General features: G+C 34.7%; 1 protein-coding gene and 1 non-coding gene across 2 annotated transcripts; both read right to left on the bottom strand.

Moving 5' to 3' along the window:
* Window positions 1-3,494: 3,494 nt before the first annotated feature.
* LOC110914328 (protein NRT1/ PTR FAMILY 8.2) lies at window positions 3,495-8,840 on the bottom strand. The gene is made up of 4 exons (XM_022159129.2): window positions 8,356-8,840; window positions 6,993-7,210; window positions 4,925-5,490; window positions 3,495-4,459 (listed from the first exon to the last, which is right to left on the bottom strand). Exons 1-4 carry the CDS (start codon window positions 8,534-8,536, stop codon window positions 3,670-3,672), a joined length of 1,755 nt encoding a protein of 584 aa, XP_022014821.1. The 5' UTR covers window positions 8,537-8,840; the 3' UTR covers window positions 3,495-3,669.
* LOC118489776 lies at window positions 7,627-7,729 on the bottom strand. Its single transcript, XR_004887790.1, has one exon. It is a non-coding gene; the product is annotated as a U6 spliceosomal RNA (small nuclear RNA).
* Window positions 8,841-20,759: the final 11,919 nt, after the last annotated feature.

Below are 20,759 nucleotides of genomic sequence, written 5' to 3'. Positions count from 1 at the left end.
AGAATTAGATACCCAACTTAATCGTCGTGAAAGTGTTGCAACAAGATTTGCTCCTATTTTTTTGACCTTGCAGAAATGAGCACAAGCTGTTGAAAGTGATTGAAGATCTTCATAGCAGAAATTAATCTTGAACTTGATACTAATTTGTAGCTTGTACATACTTGAGTTTTGATAGCAGAAATTAATCTTGAACTTGATACTAATTTGTAGCTTGTACATACTTGAGTTTTGACATACAGCTCAGGTAGTCTTTATTCTTTGTTGGTTACAACAAGATTTGCTCCTATTTTTTGACCTTGCTTCCTTAATTCATATTTGAGTGTTTATTATTTGTTACTAAGTTATAAAATATCAGTCATGGTGCAGTTGCTTAAAAACCGGATCCAAGAATATTCTTCACTTGGGGCAAAATACGATTCAGGTAAAAATGGGTTGAGTCAAAACTCAAAAACGGTCAAAACAGTGTTGCTTTACAAATCCCATAGTCAGTTTTAGCTCTGTTTCAGGCTATCAGTAATCATTGTGTTTAGACCTATACTCGATTAAAAGACATTAAGCAATTCGTTCTTGTTTTTATCAACTATTCTCCAACCGATTGTTCTTCTGCGATCGTTCTTTTCGACATCCACATATTTGATTTTGATATATTACGGAACAGAATTCATAAATTTTGGATGAAAGATAAATGTTGATGTTTAAATATTGGTTGGATTGAGGAGTGGGTGACGGGTAATATGATGATAAAAATAGCTCATGCACTTTTTTGACCCGAACCTGTCCCAAATCCATTCTCAACCCGAACCAACCCGGACCTGTTTTAACCCGACAAAATTGCCCCTTGATGTACAATCTCTTTAAAAAACATTTTTTTAACTAACCCGAAACCCGTTCTGACTAGAAATCCGTTCCAACCCGAACCCGTTCCGACCCAAACCCGTTCCGACCCGAACCCGTTTTAACCCGAACCAAAACAACCCTTTTTTAATTGACCTGAACCCATTTTGACCCGAACCCGTTTTGACGCATGACCCGACCCGTTTGCCTGGTCTACTTTTCACTTTCGTGTTTATAATAAAGTGTCTTGATTATCTATTTACTAATATTGATATTAATGCTAATACTAATAATAGTATAACAAAATATAAAAAAGTAACAAAAGTATTATAAAATAAAATAAAATAAAATAATATGAAAAAAACATAATTATTACTTTTGACTTTAGAACAAAATAATGTATTAAAGTAATTAATCATTACCAAGTTTGACTAATTTGGTATATTAATCCATATATTGGGTGTATTTATCACACCCCTTTTATACACATTAAAACACAAACGAATATATTATAGTAGAATGATAAATTGAAATACATGAATATGCAACGATCACAATTTGTTGAAAATCCCCTTATAAATCACATTAGTTGTTTTATCTGTAGGTTTGTCGTTGTCAAGTATTAGTAGTTTGACTCCATCTCGTGTTTTTACCCTTGATTAAGCAACATACAATTGACCATGAGAAAAGACGGGTTGTTTCAAGTACCCGTGTGTTACACGGGTGGTCTCAAAGTAAATTGTATTATTTGTTTATTTCTTGATCAGATTATCATGTTTTGGCTTGGAATATCATTTGTTCTTTTGGAGATTCAACAGTTTTTCGCCATATGGCATCCACATCAGCATGACCAATTTCTATCATAAAATGGTGTAGTGATTCATTCCCCTTCATTGGTTACCTAATAATAGCCCACATCCTCCACCCCGTGATTTAAACCACACAATTTTCACCCTTTATCGATCCACACAATTTTCACCCGCAATTTAAACCACGAGCATTGCAAAAATGGGGGGTTTCACAAGTGGGGGACGATGTAGCACCCCATTACACAACGTATTAAAAGCAATATTAAATATGAAAGTGATTAACGAAATAGACTGTGTGTGCAGAAATATTTAAAATGGGGGACCAAATGTTGTTTTATGCATTTATGTTTTGAATTGTGACTTGTGAGAACAAATTTTATACATATTAATAGAAAGTGATCATGAAGAGTGCCTTAAGTTAATATTATTTTTTCTTAACTTTTTATTATTTTATTATTTTCTTATTTCTTTAATTAATTATAAACGTATATTTTTTTCTCATAAAAATGAATACATACCGGTACGATGTTGTTCGATTCAGTTCGATACGGTTTCTAGCGATATGTTATGAGTTTATCGAAAGCAGAAAATTTTATTGTTTTCTTATTACTTTAATTGATTGTAAACGTATATTTGTTTCTCATAAAAATGATACATGCCGGTATGAGGTTGTTCGGTTCAGTTCGATACGGTATGGTAGCGATATGTTATCAGTTTATCGAAAGCAGAAATAATAAAGATAAATACGTGTACCGATACAAATGTTATTCACTCGGTTTGGTACGATAGCGACACGATATATGTTTTCGAAAAAAATATATAACATAATGTTGAAATAAAATAAACATAGAATGCAAACGAACTGAACCCAATATCAACTGAACAAACTCGGTACCGGTATTGATATATGTTTCTGATCGATATAATGTTTTTTTCTTAATGTTTTCTCTTTTGATTACTATAACGAGCGTTGGTATCATAATGATGATACTGACTAAATTCCCGTCGCGAAGCGTGGGAGAAACTCACTAGTTTATAAATTAACCATGAATCTAATTTTACTAGGACTTTTCTATTAAAACTCGTAAATAGACTACAGATTCATAAATGTATTATATTATTCATGTATAGATTTGTGTAAACAAATTCGTGTATAAATTGAATATGTATTATGATTCAAGTAAATACGAAATAGATTTTTAAAATGGAATATCTTACCTCTATATCTTGTGCCTACCATTGGTTACAGAACTTATGCATGCCTCATCAAGGGTGTAACATGCTAACCTCAAAAATATTCATTATATATATTTATCTTTCGGTGGGTGACTCGGACAAATTTTCGGTGGGTGCAGTTAAGAATATCTTTGTTAATACTAGAGATTATAGTGGTCATGACTTGGTGCAAATGGTATCAAAAAAAATGTATCATGTGGCGGTTGGAGATGAATCGTATTCTCATTTTGGATACGCTTAGTAGAAAGGGAGTTCATGTTGGGGATTTGGGGTGTCGGACACGGAATCAACCTAGCGTCTTTTCTCCTCCTGCTTGGTGGCATCATATATGGTAGTTTGTGAGCGTCTGGTGCAAGATCCTGCCTATCTTTGTTTTTTCGATATGGGATCTCCTTGAGCTGCATTCGGGGTTGTCGTGCACCAATGATAAGAAGATTGCGGTCCATGGTACCAGAATGGTTTTCTGTTGGTGTATCTGGAAAGCTAGAAACGGGCATAGATTTTCCAATAGAGTATTACACACTTAGATGATCATTTTAGTGACCATACAAAGTATTACACACTTAGATGATCATTTTAGTGATGTTTTCATTTTTAAACAAGTCGGGACTGGCCTAAATGGAACTAAATAACTTACGACATAACAATTAGAATTTTATAAACTTTGACAATTTTTCGACTAATACTTTTGGCGTCGAATGCAACACCCTGATCCCTTTAAGGGAGAAAATCACAAAAGCCTATGCAACTTCTCATGTGATCACACCACTAATGATTATAATCACACATATTATCCTTGATGTCGACCCTTGTACCTACGAGCAACCCATACGTATAAAAACAAATTAACCGCACTAATCGCGGCCAATATCGCATAATAGTAATCAAGTTTACTCTCATTAAGATCATCTCTTAACCATCCACCCTCACCCGTTCCTGTGGCCCCTTCAACCATCTTAACAAGCGCGGTATTTACCCAACTCCCAATCCCAATCTCACTCAAAAACAACGCCCCACAAACACTTTTCATACCATCCGTAGCTTCATCATAAAAGAACTCCAGTTGTCCAACATACGTGAACGACTCGGCCCCACCCAATATGAAAAATTGTGGGACCAACCAAAACACGGATAAATCGGAGGGGTTAGAGTGGGTCCTACGCATGTGTTCGATTGCTGCAGCTAAGGCAAGGGCAAAAATGGAAATGAACAAGCCCAGCCCCATTCGTTGCAAGGATGTGAGGCCCCTGTGGTGGTTTGTTTTCCGTTGTAGGATGGGGACGATACATTTTTCATAAACGGGGACGGTGATAAAAGCATTTATCACCGCAAAAACTTGCATGGAGCCCGGTGGGATGACGAAGTTTGGGCCGAGTTTTCGGTTAAGGATTTTGGATTGGGCTAGGAAGAAGGTGGATTGTTGGGCTAAGGAGAGGGAAAGGGCTATGGTTGAGGCCCAAACGGGGAAGACCCGAACGAAGGTTTTTAATTCTTCTACTTGTGTTACGGTGCATAGTTTCCATCGGTCGGTTATGTCAGTTAACTCGGGATCTTCCATCACTGCTGCTTTGTCCAAGAATCTGAAAACCAATTTATTGATTGTTAAAAAATCAGCAGTATGAACTCGAACACGACACGAGTATTCGCGGGCTAGTATAAATACGACCCATTTAGCCTGAATTTTTGGGTTAAATTTTGATACATATACTAATTTATATAAGCTAAGAAGCAGCCACATTTGACAAAAAAACGGGGTTAAACGGGTCAGCATGTGAACCAGCAAGGCTGGCGTGAAACCTGACCCGTTTACCTAAACGTGTTTGCGGGTTTGACCTGAAACTGAGCCAAACCCGCAAACCCATAAACATTGTGTTAAGTTTTGTCAAGGAGAAATATTACACCCCTAAATTAAATTTATTATAATAATCCAAAAAAATATAATCATGATTAACATGTGAATTATTTATAACAAACAATTTACAGGATTAGACAAAGTGTTTGTGAGCCAACCCGACCCGACCCGTACCAAAATAAAGAATGCTAACCTGTACTGAGGAGTATGTGAGAGCTTTCTAGCACCCAAGATATCAGATTCTTCTGTAGCAACCTCATAAAGCTTAACTTCATGACTAACTTCAACACCTTTAAAATGATTTTTAACAGCAACCACAATCACCTGAATAAATCTAGTAAAAACACTCCCCATTGGCTTTTTATACCGATACCTCGGAAACCCGGCGGCCAAGATCACAACCGACGCAAACATGATCCCGGTTGGTAGCCCAAACCCCCACGCATACCCTTTCTCCTGTTCTATATACACCATCACTGTCAGCCCTAACAAAGCTCCAACTTTGATTGATAAGAAAAAGAAGTTGAAAAAAGTGTATTTGTATGAGAGTTCTTTTTCGTCGTTCTCATCGTGTTGGTCTGCACCAAATGACGGGACGTTGGGCTTGACCCCGCCGGTTCCTAGGGCTACCAGGGCTAAGGCTGAGTAGAGGAATGCCGATTGGCCCGGGGTTGCTGACGACGGGCAGTTTGATGTTTCGGTGCTGCAAGTAGGACGTAAGGTGGGTACGGAAGCCGAAACGGTTAACATAATCATTCCCTGGTTACAGAAATGAATACAAAAAACTGTGATCAACTTATGGGGTCAGACTAATATGTTTTAAGGTTTTTAGAATGTGCATTTTATATCTTGTATAAACGGGTTGGATGGTTGCAATAAATGGGTAACAGGTCGTAAAGCGGTTAGTGGATCAGTCTGTTTAATTTATCGGTCAAATCTGTTAACCGAATCTGACTCGTTTAACTAGATTAAACGAATCAACCCCAACATGGCCTAATTATTGAATGTCTTAAATAATGACAGACCCAAAACCAGATTAGTCTAGAAATTGCAGTGAGTCAATGACATAGTTATCGATAGCGAATAGCGGTCAATAGCGACAGACTACCTATATACGACGTAACGAAAGCGATGAATAGCGCCTGCTATTTCGTGTTTAGCGATAAGGTAGAAGATAATTCAAAAAATAAAAAACAGCTATTTATAATTTATATATGTATTTATAATGTTAATTTTGTACTTTTTATATATAAATAAAAAAGTTTAAGGACCAAATGTAAACTACTAAAGATAGAGGGGGTTAAATTGTTTAAATACACAAACTACTTTTACACTTTATAAGTAAAAAAATAAGTTTTAGGGACTGAATGTAAACTAGTGAAAGATAGAGAGGTTAAATGTTTAAATACGTAAACTTATTTAAACCCTAAAAGCCTAAAACACTCGTAAATTAACACTAGTGTTTAATTTTATTTTATTTTAACGGGGGTATAAAAACTAATTGTTTAAATTTTATTTAATCCGATATTCAATTTTCTTATATTAAGCAGTTAAACTGAAACAACTAATTCTCAACAAATCTTGAAAACTTTAGCAATATACCAAACATTGAAAACATTAATTTTGGATGGAAATCTTTTGGAAGTTTAATAGAATATTAATTAATTATTAATCAACAATATACTAAACATTGAAAACACTAATCTTGGATGGAAATCTTTTGGAATTTTAATATATTAATTATTAATCAACAATATACCAAATATTGAAAACACTAATCTTGGATGGAAATCTTTTGGAATTTTATTTTAATACATTATATTAATCAACCATATACTTTTTTAAATAGAAAATATGTGCAATAAACCCTATACACTTTGCAATTATTCGGGTCACTAATGCGAGATCTTGGATTTTAATATCAGGTTATAAACCAATCAAACAAAAAACTAAAAACCAAAATGAACCAAAACCGTTTAAAACCCAATTAAATTACAAACTCCGTTTTGGTTCAAAAATCTGAATTGATTCAACCCGAAAAAACAAATGATGGTTATTTAAAGTTTTTTTTTTTTTTTTCATTTAACACAATCCCATTTAACACCCCCCCCCCCCATTTTGCTCAATCAAATCAATAACAAAAGACGGTTATCTGATTTCTAGGAGTTTAACTACATGAGCACCGTAAAAAAAACCTTCAAACGGAGAAAACCGAACCAATGAACACCTATACCAAGATCTGAAACGAAAGAGACACTTACGATGAGGTAGACGGCGGAGGAGAGAATAACAGTAAGATAACGGCCCAAATAAGCATCGGCTAAAAAGGCACCGACTAACATAAGAAGATATGTGGCTCCCACCCAATCACTCACATGAGTAGCCGCATCCGGCAACGATTCCTTCATCTCTTTTGTCAAATACAACACCAAACTAGCCGACACCGTGAACGCCGACAGCCTCTCCGCAGCCTCATTCGCTACAGAAAAAGTCAACAACATTCAAACACATAATTTTCCTTTCAAGAATTAAAAAATACCAATAACTTCTCCATAACCGCAATTCATACTTCTCTACTTTACATCAATAATAATCACATAATAAACAATATCATTCCACACGAAAAAGGGCAATTACAAAACAATGGCAGGTAGTCGGGCAACAAGTTGCGCCGCCTAAGGTCGACTCCTCGACCGCCATGAGACCGTGCCCCACTGATGCGCGGGAACCGGATGTAACCCATAAACCCTCGCGGCTCGCCCGTTCAGATTCGAACTCGGGATTAAAGCCCTTATTCGTCCATTCACCCCCTCGAAAATAGCCAAAGCGGGGATCGAACCTACATGTCCACTAGGGAGGGCTAGCCTTTTGACCACTGGACCAACATCTTAGGACAAAAATTCGGACCATTTCTCGATTTGTGCCTGTCATCCTTGCGCAGGGGCCATACTAATTTTCTCTGTAGCGTTCCAATTTTATCTGATGTCCCCAAAGGGGCAGAATTTTTCGTTGACGGTAATTGTTACCCATACTTTATTTTACACTAATAATAAAAACATTGTCAATGATCTCTTGGCGCCTAGTGGCCAAGGGGAGTTGAGAAGCTTTGCTTGTCGTGAGGTCCTGGGTTCAAATCCAGGCAAAGGGAGATTTTAATACTAACTTAGTGATATTGACATACTAACTACTAACCCGATTAACGACATTCTAACTGTATGCCGTTCAAAAAAATAATAATAATAATAAACACATAATTTTTCGTTCTAAGGGCATGTTTGGCTTAACTTATTTTCAACTTTTGAAAAGTCCTTTTGGCCAAAATAAGTCAGGAATTCCTGACTTTTGGAAAATCCCTCTCACATAAGAAGAAAAGCCAAACACTTTCAAAAGGACTTTTGCCCTTCAAAAGTCCTTTTACCCTCAAATTAAGGAACCCCAAACACCCTCTAAGAACCAAAAAGTACCAATAATATTTTCGAACAACAATTTTTACCTTCTACTCTGTTTTACACCAATAACAATCACACAATTTCAGGTTCAAAACCAAAAAGTATCCATAACATTTTTTAACACAATTGTTGCTTGTACTCTACTTTACACCAATAATAAATAGATAAAAAGTACCGATAATAAACGGAGATGCTCTCCATCCACCGGTTTTCCGTTTATCGGCAATTCTGCCTCTGAAGTCAACGCTTCCGTTAGTAACCCGATCCATTGACGGCGTTGATGATGATGCCGGAAAGTTCAGATCTGATTCTGAAACTGTAGCCGGATCAGTGCTGTGAAGCAACTCGTATTTCATTGGTTTAATTAAGAAGAAGGATATTATTTGAAGTAATTAATGGTGCAGGTGAGAAACGGATTGAATTATACGGAATTCGGCTCGTGATTTTGGCTGGATTCAAAAGTGTCCGGATTCAGTGAATCGGGCTGTGGATTTGTTTGTCAAAAGTGAAAATCATAGATCATGAGACATGAGTTCGTATGAAGAGCCTTTCAAAAAAAAAAAAATGAGTTGGTATGAAGATTTTGGGAAAAATATGTTTCAGCCAAATTTGGTGTGACACGTCAGCTTAGATATTTGGAGGAGAGATAAGCGACTTTCTTGTTCAAGTTGTGTATCCATAAAAAAAATATTTTTATAAGGGTATCCATAACAATAAGCGACTTTTCAAAAAAAAAAAAAGAAAACCCTCCCTATTTGGATAAAAAATAAGCGACTTTTCAAAAAAAAAAAAAATAGTGTGTATCCATAAAAACACTCCCTCTTTTCACACCTCCAAATATCTTAATTAAGAATTTTATAAGTGTGGCGGTGGTTTACGATGGCGGGTGGCAGCGATGGTGGTCGATGGCGGTGGCGACGGGTGGCGGAGAACGGTGGTGGTGGTGGTCGGCGGAGGTTGGTGGCGGGTGGTGGTGGCAAATGGTGAGAGAGAGAATGGAATGGAAAAAAAAAAACAGGAGGAGTGGATAGAATGGATTTGAGGGAATGGAATGACTTATGTAATGGGTAATTCCATTATGTTGACCAACCAAAAACACTTTTTTTCATTCTCTCACAATAGTTCATTCTATTCCACCTTCCATTCCTGCATACCAAACAATACCAGTAAATAATTATTAATGGCCAGGTGGAGTTCTCACTTGATCAAGTATAAAAAGACTTGGTGTAAAGTGTTTCTACAAATAACTCAGACCATACCTTTGTATGGCGCAAAGTAACGGTCTCAAAAGTAAATTCCATCGTTTGGAGAGAACAAGATTCCTACATCGATGGAATTAGCCAAGCGGGGAGTCGAGTTCAGTTCAGGTGAATGTACAACTTGTGGCATAGCTGCTGAAACAGTTAACCATTTACTTGTAGACTGCCTATTTGCCAGAACCGTGTTATGCGTTTGGATGAACATCTCGTTCCTTAGTTAGCGTTTGGTTCGAAGGAATAAAAGTTGGAATGGAATGGATCATTCTGATTGAAATGAAACAAACATGTTTAGTTATCATGTGATAATGGAATTAAGCATTACAAAAAAAATGTAACTCTTTCCAAATATAACAATTTCTATTTTTTGATAAGAGGGTTTTTTATTTCATTCCTTCAATGAATGAAAAGAAATATGTTATTTTTATTATATTTATATTAATACTTATATTAATATGTATCAAAATTTTTATTATTAATTTTTTACAATTAATATACTATTATTATTTCTATTATCATATTTTTGTCGTTTTAATACAATTATGTTTCGTTACTTCGTTTTTTTGTCTATCAAATTGTACAGAGTACTGATTCATTCTATTTACATATGAGTAACTAAACATCACAATGGAATGTAATGATCTATTTCATTCCGTTGTCTATTCCATTACCCCTCCATTCCATTCTCTTATCCTTTCCATTACCATATACCAAAAAGAAAGTTCCATTCACTAGGTTTGATCTTGGATCATGTCAAGGGGTTGGAGATGCTGCAAATTAAAAAGTGTTATATGACAACTTGGAGTCTTATGGTCACCAGAAATGGAATGGTGTTCCAAAGGAAGTTTAAGTCTGCCTCCAAAGTGTTGGAACTGGAAGAAATAAAAGAAAGAGTAAAATGTCTGGATAGTCCCTGTAGTTTTGTAAAATAACACCTATAGTTCCAAACTTTTGGAAATTTCACCGGTGCTCCCTGTGGTTTGACCAGTTGTTACTCGGATAGTCCCTGGAGTGGATGTCCGTTAGTTTTCTCCGTTAAGCTCATCTGAAATTACTTATTTACTTCTCCCTTTAAAAAAACAAATATGGATTATTAAAAGTGTGGGGCCCACCTTCCCTTGTAAACAACCGGCCACCCACCTCCACCGCCACCCACACCCAGCATCACCATAGCCACCCTCAATCAATGCCATTGCTCGTGAACCAGATATTCAAATGGAAAACCATGGAAAGGTCAATATTGTAAATAATAGTAACCGTATTCGTCGATTTAGGCTCTGCGTTCAGTTGAAAAGTTGTTATATTCGACAAATCTGAAGCTTTTGTTTACACTTTTTGAGATATGTGTTGGATTTGAATGACTGAATGTTGTGATTTGTGATTGTGTTGGTTAGATTTGAATATTGAGTTCTTAGCTGGTGAAGGAATGATGTTGCAGGTGGGTTGGGGAGGTGGTGGCGGGTGGAGGAGAAAAAGGGGGAAGATGGAGAAGAAGGGGATTTATTTTTAATTAAATGAGTGGGGCCCATTAAAGGGTAATTTGGTTTTTCTAATAGGAATGGGTAATTTTGTTATTTTACATTGACTTAACTGAGCAAACTAACAGTTATCCACTCAGGGGACCATCCGAGTAACAACTTGACAAACCACAGGGAGTACGGGTGTAATTTTCAAAAGTTTGGAACTAAAGGTGAAATTTCACTAAATCATAGGGAATATTCGTGCATTTTACTCTAAAAGAAAATTATATATATATATATATATATATATATATATATAGGATAATGCTAGATAAAAAACCCTAAAATTCTTAGAAAACTCTGGAAACCCAAATGGGAAGCCATTTTTACCCAACCTCCCGACATTTTTTTTTTTTGAAAAAAATTACACATGTAATATACATGTTTTAGAGTGTTTTGGGCCAAAAAAAACAAAAAAGCGCCGAAGGGATTTTTTTTAAAAAAATAAACAAATTTCAGCTCCTAACACGTGTTAAGCAAAAAAGACATAATTTCGCTGAAAATTGCTGAAACTTGTTTTTTTTTTTTTTAAATATCCCTTCGGCGCTTTTTTGATTTTTTTGGCCCAAAAGTCTTAAAAACATGTATATTACATGTGTTATTTTTTTCAAAAAAAAAAAAAAATGTCGGGAGCTTGGGTTTTCTCGGGTTTTTTATATATATAGGGTTTTCTATCTAGCCCTACCCTATATATATATATATATATATATATATATATATATATATATATATATATATATAGGGAGCCGCTAGAATGAGAACCACCTCGAGTTGTAAGAACCGCGAGAACTACACCCCATGGAGCGCCGTTCGCCATGATTTTTTTTTGCAAGTAGATGTGTATATTATAAACACAGCCGTAAAAAATCATGGCGAACGGCGCTCCGTCGGGTGTAGTTTTTTACACCACAAGTTTGGTGAAAAAAAAGGAAAAATAATTAAAAAACACCAAACTTGTGGTGTAAAAAACTACACCCCACGGAGCGCCGTTCGCCATGATTTTTTACGGCTGTGTTTATAATACACACATCTAGTTGTAAAAAAAAATCATGGCGAACGGCGCTCCGTGGGGTGTAGTTCTCGCGGTTCTTACAACTCGGGGTGGTTCTCATTCTAGCAGCCCCCTATATATATATATATATATATATATATATATATATATATATATATATATATATATATATATATATATATATATATATAGGGAGCCGCTAGAATGAGAACCACCCCGAGTTGTAAGAACCGCGAGAACTACACCCCACGGGTGGGCGTTCACCATGATTTTTTTTACAACTAGATGTGTGTATTATAAACACAGCCGTAAAAAAAATTTTAAACGCCGAGGCCGAGGGGGTAGTTTTTTACACCACAAGTTTGGGGAAAAAAAAAGAAAAAAGAAAAAAAATTAAAAACACCAAACTTGTGGTGTAAAAAACTACCCCCTCGGCCGCGGCGTTTAAATTTTTTTTTTTTACGGCTGTGTTTATAATACACACATCTAGTTGTAAAAAAAATCATGGTGAACGCCCACCCGTGGGGTGTAGTTCTCGCGGTTCTTACAACTCGAGGTGGTTCTCATTCTAGCAGCCCCCTATATATATATATATATATATATATATATATATATATATATATATATATATATATATATATATATATATATATTAAACCCATTAAGTGTAGCTACCTTGCAAATCCATCTCCACCGTCGGATCATGCCGAGATGAAATCTGAGCCGTTTAAACTCACAAAAATAACCGCTCTCATGGCGGTTCAGGACGCTTATTTACGGTTTTCTTAGCTGGTGGTTACTTCCACTTTTTCCTCCCCATGATCTCCATAAAAAATAACTATTGTGATGGCAGTTCAAGGCAGTTGTTGATGGTTTCCTTATTCCCATAATCTCCACAAGTTCCTACAAACTTGGGTGGTGTTCTCAATTCAGTTTACAAGTAATGTTATATAATGTACCCCGCAGCAAAAAAATGGCATTTTCAATCCAATGTACAGGCCTACAAACAAAAAATTCTTATTTTCAACTAAAGCATTCTTGAAGAACCATTGGAGCAGTGAACAGATTCTCCACAACCTCATCCCTGGGTTGTTCGGTTCCTGATTTGCAGATACAAGTATCACCATTAAAACATTTGTCTTTGTAATGATCCTTCATAAACTCTTCACCCCCTTAATCGTTCCTTATTCCAATCATGAAGGCAGAGAATCATCCATTTGATTTACACCCAAATTGAAAAAAACTATGTTCATGCAGGTTTGAACAATGATCACGATTGCATCCAGATGCCATTGACACTGCTGATCCTCCTTCATCTCAACTTAGCAAGGTACTTCACGCTAATTCGTTTTTAGATTTTTGTTTCTTTAAGTTTGTTATTCTTCGGTCTATAAGGTATTCTCTCGATGATTTGAATCAATCTCACTCGAAATTTGGTTTTGGTCATGCTTTCTTAGATTTGTTTTGGTTAAATTCTTAAGTTTTTTCATCGTTTTTTATCATTATTACTATTATGCTTAATACCGATTTCAAGTGGCTTAGTCCATTCCTGTTATTTTATTCATCAATTTTGATTCTGTGTTGTTTGTGAAAATTTGATCTGAAAGTGATGAAATGTTTGTTTGATTCTTGATGAGTTAACCATATATCATATGTAATTTAGTGAAAAACCTGTGATTTTGTAAGAAAATATTTGTTCACAACATGGAATCTGTTATATATGTAATCAACTCAAATGGATACAACGGAAATTTATGACTGCAGGCTTGCCCTCATTCTACAGTCAAGGTGGAAAATTTCAGAAGATTTGCAATTGGTCCATTTCATCTCCAATTGGTAATTAATTAACTACACTTGATCTTTTTTATACTTGTGGTCACATTAAATTGTTATGCACCCGCTTTATTACCCGCCTAATACTGGTTTTCCATTTGGCACAATTGAAGCACCCGTCTTTGATAGACATGCTAATAATCATGCTCTTAAGGCGATGAAGTTATGTGATCAATCAAGGTGGTGATGACGTGCCAAACAAGAGGAACATGGATGGAGTACGTGCTCGAGTCCATCTCCCACATTACATCCTCAATTGGCTCTCGCTTTAGAACTATATTGGGAATTTGTATTCAATTTTGCAGGTCATGTCCACTTTGCGTAAACCTTGGAACTGATTTTATTAGGACATTAAGACCTAAGACCAACATGCTATGTTAGAGTCAGTGCGGTCTTGGGAACGAAGGTTTGTTGCATTTGATTCAAGTATTATAATTCGTTTTCAATAACTTTGACCATCTACTATGGTCTAAATCAAAATTACAGAAATATGCATAATCATTATTTGAACATGTTCACATGTTACACCACAAAATTGATCACATCAGTTTTTCCAACTTCAGCCTTTTCTTTTCATCTTTTACCATAGACATCTTCCTCTGAAAGCAATTAATCATTCTTTAAAATTGAACCAACATGTTTCATTTCTTGTATGCACATTTTTAGATGCCTCTATCTTTGTTATCTTCCAGGAATCCAGGTGCTCTGCACTTCAAATCGTAATCATACAGTCGTTGTTGGTGGAAATAAACTGTGCTGCCCCAAACAGAGATCAAGGCGAAGTTGGTAACTTTGTTATGCAATAAATATGCTGAAAAGAAAAGAACGGGGCTACCTAAGGTTGCAATGAAGCGAAGAGACTTAACAATGAATCTACCTGAAGCCTTTTCAAAGTTTTGGATAACAATGAATTTAACCAAGGTTGAGTGTTTTCTGAAAAAAGTTCAATGTTAATATAAGGTTTTATAATTAAACGTTGATTTGTTAATATATGAGTTTCATTATGATTTGTGTTTATTCTGGGTGTGCAGGGTTGGTTAAAGCAATTAGCGAGATCTCAAATGTAGAAGCAAAGGATTCATTACAACAGCACAGGTTTGTTAGAATCATATAGTAGTTGTTTTTAATCTTCCTATACTAATAAACGAAAATCATTTTTGGACACGTGTCACTTTCTGGTGCTTTCTAACTTTTTTTTTCCATTTATCTCTCATATTAAATAATAATAATTTTAAACAAAATATTAGATAAGAATAAATATTTAGATAAAGATAACGTTTGTTTTTATTATGATCATATAAAATAATAATAATAATAATAATTTTTTAAAAAATAGATAAGAATATAAACGTTTATTTTTATTATAATAATAATAATAATAATAATAATTTGAAACAAAAAAAAATTATACTTCATTCTAAGAGAATGAAATTCTTGATTTTACGGTATAATTAAAAAAAATGATGAAACATATAAAAACATGAGGATTGGTCTCCACCTTTTTGTACCGTAAACTTTTTTGAATATAAATTTAAGACGAGTGTATTATGAATGAAATAAACAAATAAGCATAAAGGTGTATAAAACTAACTAAAATAATTGTATCTCATAATTTGAATGTATAATAAAAACAGGATTCAACCACATGTAATACATGTGTTTTTAACTTAATAATAAAAAAAGCAAGATGTTATAATAAGTAAATAGTACATTAATGTTTATTTTTAAAAGATAAATCATGATAACTATTTGTGTTAATATATGACATTATATTTTATTCAACATGTGCAATATACGAGTTTTTTTTTAAAAGATACATCTTTTTTATTATTTATCATATAAAATTAAATTTATACAACCCGTGTAATACACGGGGTTCTAACCTAGTATTTATTTAAAAAAAATGCTCTATTTTTGCTCCCTTTGACCCGAGAATAAGTTTATCTTTTTTATCTAATTACGGGTTTTCTTCTTATATTATTTACATACAAAATTCGTTTTGATATGTTATGTTTTGAACCTATGGAACTGAGCAAATCTTTTCCACTTAGTAACTTCCTTAAAAGACATGGGAACTTAGCTACTATCTGTTATCTCCAAGGTAATATTTTTTTAATACTCTTTCTTGAATCAAGATGCAAACAACTAATTTTTCTTATAATTAGATTTGTATTCTACCTGAATTATGAGATTTGGTTTATTGTACGTGATAGCGGTAGCGGCTTGATAAAACACCGCATCTTAAAATTACGAGCCATTAGAAATGGAGATTGGTCAAACGGGTCGCCGGTAACACGGATCGATTGCCTGCAACATGTGGAGCGGCACGAACATGGGTTTATTCGGGTGCTGCAAACATGGGTCAATTTGCTCGTAACATGTCTAATCCTAATTACGCACTTTTTTATGTTTTATTTTTTTTAATATGCCTATTTTAAATTCCATACAAAGCAAACATCCCAAGTTTAGTTTTATGTTTCTTTTTTCAAATATTCTCTTTCAGTATTTATTTCTTTTAATTGTTATATGGTAGTTATCGATTTAAGGGGGATCTTGGGTGTAAAAACTCTCTATGTAAGCGAACTGAATGAATGGAAGTGATAAAAATTTTTGTGTTGGTTTTATCAATTTGGATTATGGGTTAAAATTGATGGTGTATGCTAGCTCAACCGTGTCATGTTGGGTGGTGTTCTTAGACACGATTTTCAAACCAAGGTGGTGAATTTGTACCTCCGGTTATAAATTGCAGCCTTACGGTTTTGTTTTGTGGTGATCTTATCCAAATGAGTTGTAGAACTATACTTATTTACCGTTTGATTTGAACCGGGATGATGGAGATATAGAGACTATTATTTATTGAAATTCACTCCTTCTGGTTGAGAGTTTAGTTTCCAACCACTAGATTATTTTGATTGAATTATATATAAATCATGAGATCGTATCTGGCTTCGCATATTGTTGGGTTTAAAAGGTTTAGATGCTTAATATTTACTTTATGCCTCTTCTAAGTTCCATTCCTCTATATTTATGTTAAGAGTCAATTTGTGCATCCTCTTTTTGAATTTCATGCTTAGTAATTTAGTTTCAATATTTTACATGACTGTCCTTCACTATGCCTTGAGAATAACTCAAAAACTTTAGAAAGCCTTTTAATCACTATTACATTAAATTTTCGTCTTAACAAATCCATCTTCTACAGATATGTTATTAACGCTACCAACGAAGTCGTTAGCAGACATCAATATCTTTTATGTAACTTTATTATTTTGGCATCACCTCCCATTCATTTTAAAATTTTATCTAAACACTTATAGATAACATAATTTACTATAAGTAACCTGTATTGTGGTTTTTTTAGTGTAATCCGTCAAGTATGTACCATAAGTTTAATGTATGATACTGTTATGTTAAACAAATACCGATTCTATTATATTTTTTTTTGTGTTCGCAGGTTCATTTATGTTGTTACTTATAATACATCAACGTAACCCGTCCATCGAACGGGTATTAAACTAGTTATTTTTGGTGGATGGCAAAGAGGTCTAAGTTGCAAAGCTTGTTTAGAGGGCTTCAGTTTTCCTTTGTAACCGTTTGTTGCTTCTTTAGGCTTTGAGTTTTGGTTAATAAAATTTTCTTTTGGTTAATAAAATTAAAAGAAAAAGAAGGGGCAAAAGAAACAAACCAACATCCGTGTCGATGGCTAACCTACAAAAAAATCTTTAACATCTAATTCTGAAAAAGAATTTCACTTAATGTCCCGTAACATTTTCTTTTTCAATTTATTAATAATGTTAATAATTAATATGTAAGTATAATTGATGATTAAAAAATACTTAAAGTTTTTATTAAAAGAACACTTTAACTTTTTTTAACGTAACTATCTATAATTTTAAAATTTATGATTTTAATACTTTTTAAAATGGATAATTATGCTTAAGTTTTTTAGTATGATCTATAGTTTTCATATTCCACATATTAGTCATGGTTTCCGATTTATTCTTGTATTTCATAACAATTTATGTTTAAAGTGAATATTATAAACTACTAAGTTCAGTCACATGCTTGTAATATGTTTTTTGTTTTTTTAATGGAAAATGTTTGAATCTTATTTATCATTCTTTTCAAGTTGTAACAGGTCAAAATGGTTTGAGTCATGTTAGGTTAACGTTTCAACACCTTTTGTGCAATATATATATATATATATATATATATATATATATATATATATATATATAGGACAAAGATCCGTTAGGATCCACCCTTTATTGCGAGAACCGCTAGAACCAGTGTGAACGCAAACAGTAATACCTAAAAAAAATCTAAAAAACACCCAAAATTTTTTTTTTATTTTTTTACTATTTTTTATATAAAAATCGCTACTTTTAGTATCAAAAAAAAAAAATTTTAAAAATTTAAAAAAAAAAAAAAAAAAAATTTTTTAAAAAAAATTTTTTTTTGGCTACTAAAACTAGCGATTTGAACATAAAAAATAGTAAAAAAATAAAAAAAAAATTTAGATTTTTTTTTTGATTTTTTTAGATTTTTAGGTTTTTTGGGGGTTTAGTTTTTAGCATTTTAGCTTGGGGGGTGGGGGGGGTTTAGGTTTTTGGGGGGTGGGGGAGGGGGGTTTAGGTTTTTTTTTTGGGGGGGGGGTGGGGGGGGGTTAGGTTTTTTTTAGGTTTTTTGAGGGTTTTAGTTTTTAGCATTTAGCTTGGGGGGGGGGGGGTTAGGTTTTTTTTTTTTTTTTTGGGGGGGGGTGTGGGTGTTTAGGTTTTTGGGGGGTGGGGGTTAGGTTTTTTTTAGGGTTTTTTTAGCTATTTTAGGTTGTGTTCACATTGGTTCTCGCGGTTCTCGCAATAAAGGTGGTTCTCGCATGAACCTTACCCATATATATATATATATATATATATAGAGAGAGAGAGAGAGAGAGAGAGGAAGGTTAACGTACATTACGGCTTAACGTACATCACGTACGATAGGTAATTACGCACGTTCATTTTAAAATCACGCACGTTATAACTCAAAAATCCAAAATCACGCATGTTGAAACACAATAATCACGCATATTGAAAACATTAATCACGCATGTTATAGAACAAATCACGCACGTTGTTGTACGTGAAGTACGTTAAGCCGTAATGTACGATATACTTTTTCTCTATATATGGGTAGGGTTCCTCTACAAAGTGTGTTTTTCCTACAAAGTGTAGGAAGTGATCTTGACCATTAGATGAGTGTGTTTGATGGCTGAGATTATATTGATGGCATTTAATTGATTGAGGACAAATGTGTCATTTAATTCATTTTAAATAAGGAAATAACTGTCATACCATAACTTCCCCATCATTTTCGCAAGTTTCTCTCTCTCTCTCTCTCTCTTTCTATCTTCTCTCCTTGGAAACTACTGTGTTTTAAACCTCCACAACTCCGAACCTGGTGTGTTTTATATAATGTATTTAAGACACTGATGTGTTTTATATTGTGTATTTAAGACTGTGACACCTGTGTCACCGCGACCATCAAACAAATACCAAGCCGATGAAATATTGTATTTCATACTTGGGATCTTGTATAAATATGTGTATGTTTTGCACATATCAATTATTGTTCAATTTCAAACTCTACATTGCTTTCTAGAGCATTATACGCAAACTGGTGTGTAAACGTACTCAGTTTAACGCGACAAATACTCCGGAACATCAACATATACTCAACATACCTTAAATAACCTTTACATAACTTAGAAATAAGTTTTGAAGGCTTTGGTATAGCAAAAACAAGTTAATTCGCTTACAGGGGCTAAACTTGACAAACTGCGAAAGTATGCCAATTTGAACTGTAACGAACATTCCGGAACATGTCCATAAGTTAAACATACCCTAAATATCCTTTACATAGCTTAGAAATAGGCTTTGAGGTGTTTGGTATGCTAAAACAAACTTTTGGATCATTCAGGGACTAAAAGTGTCAAAAAGTGCACAAGTTTGCACTTTCGCACATAACTTACGTTCTGAATACATCCGGACATCCAAAAATTTATGTAAGCATCCTTATATTATGCCTTAGTGTTTGGCATGAGAAAAATCCATTTGTCGCGTCATTTGGATCGTTTTTCGCGCTTATGCGCATTCCGTCGTAATTAAGCGAACATCGCGTTCGTACGACCAAACGAACCAACATCCGGAACATTTTGAGCATGTTTCATGTCCACAATGCTTAGGCATCATTTTAGGACCTTAAAGTTGGCTTTACGGGCCTTAGAAGTGTCGGAAATGGCTTAAATACGCAACAGGGACCAAAACTGCCATTTTTGAAAGTATGTGCAGATCAGAAGCTTCAGGCGGCCCGCGTGAGTTTTGCCTAAATGTTGACGCGGGGCACGAGGGACTGTCAGACAGATTCAATGTATGCATTTAATGCAGTTGGCCTTTCGTTCGATCAAGGGGCGATGCCCTTTCACCCAATCAAGAGCCAAGGGGCATTTTCTGACTTACCACAACATTTCGAAAAGTGTACGCACGAGATCGCGGCACGATATTCGATAAACGATCCTAACGGTTCCACTTTTTCTATAAATACCCCCCCCCTTTGATGCAAAACCCACACAAAGCTCTAAGTTGGAACCATTGTTTCATACCTGAGCTATTTTGATCTAGATTAGCATTCGGGGACCCTCCGTAAGTCTTCTTTCGTTCTTTTATTCGCTTTTCGAGTCCGAAAGTCAACGTTTTGTTGACTTTCTGCATTGACCAGCTTATGGTCGATGCGAAGTTCATGGAACTTCATAACGTGAGCGTGATCACGATGGTTATAGTCCGTAGTGACTATACCAACTTATCACCACGTTATCTAGGCTCAATGACGAGTCGTAGTTTCGGCCAAAATGCGCATTCTTGCGTATTTTGTAACCAAACTACTCGTGAGCCTCAAAGCCGTTTGTTTTGATGCCAAACCTGTT

Source organism: Helianthus annuus, chromosome 2 (genome assembly GCF_002127325.2).
Source record: "Helianthus annuus cultivar XRQ/B chromosome 2, HanXRQr2.0-SUNRISE, whole genome shotgun sequence".
Lineage (NCBI taxonomy): Eukaryota > Viridiplantae > Streptophyta > Magnoliopsida > Asterales > Asteraceae > Helianthus > Helianthus annuus.
The sequence above is the reverse complement of the archived record's forward strand: the minus strand, read 5'-3'. Positions and strand labels throughout refer to the sequence as shown.

Coding starts and splice junctions, on each gene's coding strand:
- LOC110914328 (XM_022159129.2), bottom strand. CDS start 8,536: ATGAAATACGAGTTGCTTCACAGCACTGATCCGGCTACAGTTTCAGAA. Junction 7,211..8,355: donor AGCATCTCCGTTTATTATCG/GTACTTTTTATC, acceptor CTTTTTCTGTAG/CGAATGAGGCTGCGGAGAGG. Junction 4,460..4,924: donor TCACATACTCCTCAGTACAG/GTTAGCATTCTT, acceptor ATTGGTTTTCAG/ATTCTTGGACAAAGCAGCAG.